The 6,749-nt window shown below is 51.4% G+C and overlaps 1 protein-coding gene across 1 annotated transcript; it reads left to right on the top strand.

Moving 5' to 3' along the window:
- The first annotated feature begins 220 nt into the window (after positions 1-220).
- LOC142769250 (uncharacterized) lies at positions 221-4,430 on the top strand. The gene is made up of 2 exons (XM_075872369.1): positions 221-1,539; positions 4,251-4,430. The coding sequence occupies exons 1-2, from the start codon at positions 345-347 to the stop codon at positions 4,280-4,282; spliced, it is 1,227 nt and encodes a 408-aa protein (XP_075728484.1). The 5' UTR covers positions 221-344; the 3' UTR covers positions 4,283-4,430.
- The last annotated feature ends 2,319 nt before the right edge of the window (positions 4,431-6,749 follow it).

Genomic DNA, 6,749 nt, shown 5'->3' on the forward strand with positions numbered 1-6,749 from the left:
TACTGCCCAACTGCTCAGCAATCCAGAGATTACCCTCCCCCATCCTTTTCCATCACCTCCTGGCTCGACTGGATCGGCACCGAAAGGGAATAACAGCGTCGACTGGTCGCACAGGCGGTTGAAATGCTTGGCCTGAAAGTTGTGGCTGAATAAAAGTCTATTATATATATATATATATATATATATATATATATATATATATATATATATTGTAATGATGACAAAGCGGCGATCGTGCTCGGCGCATACCTGGAAGAGAAGGAGGACGAGGAAGAGGAGGCAGATAAAGAACAGCCGGCCTGCAGCAAAGGCGTTGTCTCTTTGTCTTATTTCTCCTCGTTACAATGGCGCAGTCGCGAACTACTGACCCCGATATCCCTGCGTCCACTACACTTCGAAGTGGACGAGTGCTCTCGAACTCCCCACCGATCACGGACGGCGTCCAAGCCTCCACGGCGGCACCGCATCATGACTGCAGCGAGGCCATTTCTCGAGGCTTCTCTCTGTTCGCCCAAGAGCTCAAGACATCCGGGTTTGGCTGCGCCTCTTTTGGATCGTTCAACGAGAACGAAATTCCATATTTTCATGGATTCAAGGATGACCCTACCAACTGGGTAAGCGTGATAAACTCGGTTGCCCTTAAATACTCGTGGAGCGACACGATTAAGAAGTCGGTCGCTGAAGGACGTTTGCGAGGATCTGCCCAAGCGTGGCATCGTTTCCAAGGCAGTACATACGCTACATGGCAAACATGGAGCGCGGCCCTGATATCCGCGTTTGCGCCGCTTCCGAGCGCTTACGACGACCGTTTCATGACCATGCGGTCACGCCGGCAAGGTGCAACCGAGGACGTCGCGACTTACATCTACGACAAGCTGGACCTTTTACAAGCTTGCGATATACAGTGGACCTCCTCCGCAGCCAGGCAGTACATCATCGACGGGATCCATGACTCGACGCACGCAGCCGTCTTGTCCGCCTACAACCACCCAGTCCACATCTCCACTTTCGTACGCCAGGCAATGGAGTTGCAGGACACGTCTCATCGCCGGGCGGCTGCAGTTGGCCCAAAGGAGTCAGCTTCACCGAGACGCGGATGCTATACGTGTGGCCGCATCGGGCATGGGTATAAAAGCTGCCCACAAAGCCAACCTCAAGCGATGCAATATCAATCACGCCCACTTCCAACCCTCAAGGTCCGCGTCGACGGCATCGGAGAACTGACAGCTCTCGTTGATACCGGAGCTCAACGTACGGCGTTGCTTCGCCGCCACGCCTCCGAACCTCTCCAGCCTTGGACTGAGCCACCACTGCGGGGTCTCGGTGGCGACGTACTACCGGTCGGTGCCCTAAACCTGCAACTCAACACCGAGGCCGGCAGCAAGTTTTTGTCCTCGGTGCCCGTCTTCGACGACCTGCCCACAGACATGGTTTTAGGGGCCGACTACCTGCTCTCCGGGGAAGTGCGCCTCACGGTGGAAGGAAGTACCGTCAACCTCCATCCTGTGGCTCCAAGTGTGCCTCCGGCGCAATCCCAAGGTGAGCTGACGACGCCACTTACACTTCCCGCAATACTCGAGAGGCACGCATCGCTCTTCGCTGATACTACTACTCAGCTTCCCGGAACTAGCGTGCTAGTGCACCATATTACTACCGACAATCATCCGCCGGTGTCCATACCGTTACGTAGATATGCCGAACGAGAGCGGATATTAATTGACCAGCAGGTGCAAGAAATGCTTGCCGCAAGCATAATCAGGCCATCTTCTAGCCCGTGGGCAGCACCTGTTGTCCTAGTCCGTAAAAAGGACGGCAATCTCCGATTCTGTGTTGACTACCGAGAGCTGAACAAGCACACCATACCAGACTCGTACCCGCTGCCACGCATTGACGACGCTATTGACGCCGTACGAAAAGCGAGGTTCTTTTCGTCGCTAGATTTAAAAGCAGGGTATTGGCAGATCAACGTGGCTGAAGAAGATAAGTTTAAGACGGCCTTCCGAACACCATCTGGCTTGTACGAGTTTAATCGGATGCCGTTCGGTCTGCGAACTGCTCCAAGCACCTTTCAGCGTGCCATGAACACAGTGTTAGGCACACTGATAGACCGTGCCTGCGTCGTGTACCTCGATGACGTTCTAGTCATCGGGGAAACAGAAAAACAACATCTACAAAATCTCGACACGGTTCTGCAGAGGCTACACAACACCGGCTTTCGACTTAACCGCGAGAAGTGCCAGTTTGGGTTGACGACAATATCTTATCTTGGTTATCAGATATCTCATAATGGCGTACGACCCTTGCCTGAACGCATAGACGCCGTTGCCAAATACCCTGCACCAACATCTATAAAACAGCTCCAGGTATTCCTAGGAATGGCGTCATACTTGCGCAAGTTTGTACCGAGCTTTGCGTCAACTGCTGCTCCACTCACGGACTTACTGAAGAAAAACGCCCAATTTCAGTGGGGTCCTTTGCAGGATAACGCCTTCCAAACCCTCAAACACCAGCTTACACATAGCCCGGTGCTCTGCCACTTTAATGAAGATTGGATGACAGAAGTCCATACTGATGCGAGTCAGATTGGCCTGGGGGCGGTTTTACTTCAACGTGACTCGAGTGGGCGTGGGCACGTCATCTGCTACGCCAGTCGTAAACTATCGGACGCAGAACGGCATTATCATTCGAATGAACTGGAGTGTTTGGCTGTAGTATGGAGTGTGGATGAAAAGTTCCGCCACTACTTGTTTGGCCGACACTTCACGGTAGTAACAGACAACTCCGCGATTGCGTGGATGTTCCAGAAGCAGCACCTCAAGCACAAGTTTGCCCGATGGATTGTTCGGCTCCAAGACTATACGTACGACATCCGTCACCGTGCTGGAGCACAAAATCAGCTTGCGGACGCTTTATCGCGAAATCCGATCGAGGAATTCTCCACACGAAATCGAGAAACCTGGATCCTGTTTTCGCAACAGGACGTGACCAAGGCTCAGCAAGCCGATGGAAGACTCGCATCCGTTATAGACTCCATTGGCGATGCGGGACGCAATGCCAAGTTTGTCTTACGTAATGGAACGCTGTATCGGCGTCACTGGGCCGATAAAAGCACCGAGTGTCATCTCCTGGTCATTCCTGACACCTTAAGATCGAGCGTACTACGCGCCATCCATGACACTCCCGAGGGAGGCCATGTTGGCTACAGAGCCACCTTACGCAAGGCACAAGAACGTTTTTGGTGGCCGAAAATGGATAAAAGCGTGCGTTCATACGTTGCCAGTTGCGAGATTTGTCAGCAACACAAACGACGTCCTGGAGCTCGACATGGACTTCTTACGCCGATCAAGCCTCCAGAGACAATTTTCCACACGTTGGGCATAGATCACATCGGGCCTCTTCCAATGACGACAGCGGGCAATCGTTACATTATACTCGCTGTGGACTACTTGTCCAAGTTCGTAGAGGTCGCGGCCGTGCCTTCGCTTGCTGCTAGCCATGTCATCCGATTCCTGAAAGATCGCTTCGAATGGCGACACGGTCTTCCTAACAAGTTGATCTCAGACCGGTCGACCACCTTTCGCAGTCGCGAGCTCCGCACTTACCTACAACAAGCTGGAGTGGACCATCACTTCGCGGCGGCATACCATCCACAGGCGAACGGACTGACCGAAAGGTCGAACCAGACTATCCAGGCTAGACTCGCACCGTACTGTAAGAATCACAAACGAGGTGAGGCCGACTGGGATGATCATCTCCAAGCAGCTGCGTACGCAGTGAACACGGCGGCACACAGCTCCACAGGAATTTGCCCCTACGAGATTGTCTATGGTCAGCTCCCGCAACTGAATGCTACGTTCGGTTTGGACACTCCCGTTAAAGTAGGGCGTTCCGCTGCACGCCAGACACTTTGTCGCGATATCCGTGTGGAGGCGCGTAGGAGGATTGTGCATGCTCAACAGGCACAAAAGCGATACTACGACCGACGCCACCGTCCCGCGCCGAAATACAGTGTAGGTGATGAGGTGTGGCTACAGCGAGGTGCGCCATCGTCTTCAAACAAACTGCACCCAAAGTACGACGGCCCTTACATTATTTCTGAGCGCTTGGGAGATAACACTTGGCGAGTACGATCCACAGCTTCTGATACGCGCAGAGACAAGAGAAAACGGAATAACTTTACGGTGCATGTGTCGCGGATGAAGAACTGCATACGGCGGCAAACGTGACATTGGTTTGTGTTTTTCTTACAGGAGTAGACCAGCTGCAGCGTGGCCGAGTGTAATGATGACAAAGCGGCGATCGTGCTCGGCGCATACCTGGAAGAGAAGGAGGACGAGGAAGAGGAGGCAGATAAAGAACAGCCGGCCTGCAGCAAAGGCGTTGTCTCTTTGTCTTATTTCTCCTCGTTACAATATATATATATATATATATATATATATATATATATATATATATCGAATTTCTGGGACACACGTAGGGAACGGACCAAGCAGGTCGAGGCCGACACTATGAAACGGTTCCTATGGAACATCGAGTGATTGAAGACAGCCGGCTGGTGGGAGTGTTGACTTCCTCCGGCGCTGAGAAAGATCACACGAGGTCACGTAACGACGTACTGACCCATATATTCCTCGCCAGTAGAACCGACGGCGTGGATGATCACAGGTGCGGGAAACACCGAGTTGCCCCACCCCGGGAACGTCGTAAAGATGAGCCAGAAGAGCCGAACGAAGGTGTGCCGGAATCACAAGCAAGACGTCAGGACCATCGGGTATCGGACTACGACGTACCAAGTCTGCATCGCGTAGCACGATTACACAAAACGATGAATCGGGAGCTGTAGAGTTAAGGCGGTAGATAATGTGAAAAATCGGGTCACGTCGCTGCTTAGCAGAAATGTTGAACAGGCCAGTTAGAGCAAGCACACACGGAATGATAACGTTCGCCGAAGAGTCTGGTGGGTCCACGGGATAACGGGACAGGCAGTCGGCGTCTTGATACAAGCAGCCAGCCTTGTAGACAACAGTGAACGCAGACTCTTGAAGTCGTAGTGCTCAACGACCAAATAACTTCACCATCCAATCCTTGAATGAAGACAGCCAGCATAAGGCGTGGTGACGCCTTACCATGGTGAAGGGTCTTCCGTGAAAATAGAGACTGAATTTTCTGACAGCCCAAACATGAGCAAGACACTCTTTCTTCGTTATAGAATAGTTCTGCTCAGCTGTAGAGAGGAGGTGGCTGGTGTAAGCAATTATGCAGTCGTGACCACGTTGATTTTGACCAAGAACAGCGTCGATGACATGACGAATGGCATCGTTGCGTACTTCGGTATGTGCAGAGTCGTTGAAATGGGCCTACAAAGGGTGACGTGAGTCTCTGAACGAGATGAAAAAAAGCCAATGCTTGGTCAGGTCCCGAAAAGAAAACGACGTCTTTTTTAACGGCTTGTAAGGGGCTGACCAACGACTGCAAAATTCTTAACAAAGCGGCGAAAATATGAGCACAGGTCGAAAAACGAGCGAACGTCCTTGGAAGAACGTGGAATAGAGAAGTTGGTGACAGCGCTTACTTTTTTGGATCAGGTCGTGTACCGGTAGCGTCCATTAGATGGTCGAGCAGGGTGATCTCTCGGCAGCCAAAGCGGCATTTTGTAGAGCTGAGTTGAAGACCGGTGGCGCGAAAGACTTGCTAAATAGCCGACAAGCATTGCAGGCGACTGGTGAAAGTCAGGAAGAAAACGACAACATAGTCCAGGTAACAGAGGTATATGGACCACTTGTAACCCCTTGGTAGCAAGTCCATATTGCGCTGAAATGTTGCTGGCGCATTGCACAACCCAAAGGTCATGACCTTAAAGTGATATAAACCATCGGGTGAAATAAAAGTGGTATTCTCCCGATCATTTTCATCGACAGCAGTTTGCCAATAGCCGGAATGAAGGTTTATAGAAGGAAAGTACCACGCGCTAAGAAGGGAATCAAGGGCGTCGTTTATTCGTGGCAATGGGTAGACGTCTTTCTTGGTGATTTTGTTGAGGAGCCGGTAGTCGACGCGGAACCACCAGGTGTTATCTTTCTTTTTTTTCAAGTACCACAGGCGAAGCGCACGGACTTAAAGTGGCTCAATGATCTCTTTAGCGAGCATCTTGTCAACTTCCGTTTGAATGACACGGTGCTTGGTCGCCGAGACACGGTAGGGTCGTCGATGAATAGGTCTTGCGCCCGCGGTGTCAATCAAATGGGTCACCAGAGATTTTTGTCCAAGTTTTGGTGAAGCGAAATCAAAAACGGCGCAATATGACATTAATGAAAGGCGTAGGTGCAGGCTTTGAGAAGGGTCTTGGTCCGGGGCAGTCATATTGTCCAAAGCGTCATCAGGTGTCTGACTAGCAGCAGCGCTGCCTGTAAGTGACTGTGAGACATCAATGGCCAGGGAAACAGGGTCGTTTGCGTCTAAAGGTGATAACGTGCCCAGCGTGATACCTTCAGGAAGCAGTTGTGCGCAACGTCCAAAGATCAGGACAGGCATGCTAGCATTGTTTGCAGACACAGTTACAAGGAATTGAGGCAGAGCAGCTCATCGCGTCAGAAAAACTTTCAAACAGGGATAAACAAGTACTCGCCATCACGTACCGGTGGGTCTGCGTTAAATGAGACGTAAGTCGTGGTACCTGGGCGCAAGCGAACAAACTGAATAACACAAACGTGGTGGCAACACGATTGTGAGGTCAGGTAAAGCAGGAAGCT

This window comes from Rhipicephalus microplus, chromosome 1 (genome assembly GCF_043290135.1).
Source record: "Rhipicephalus microplus isolate Deutch F79 chromosome 1, USDA_Rmic, whole genome shotgun sequence".
Lineage (NCBI taxonomy): Eukaryota > Metazoa > Arthropoda > Arachnida > Ixodida > Ixodidae > Rhipicephalus > Rhipicephalus microplus.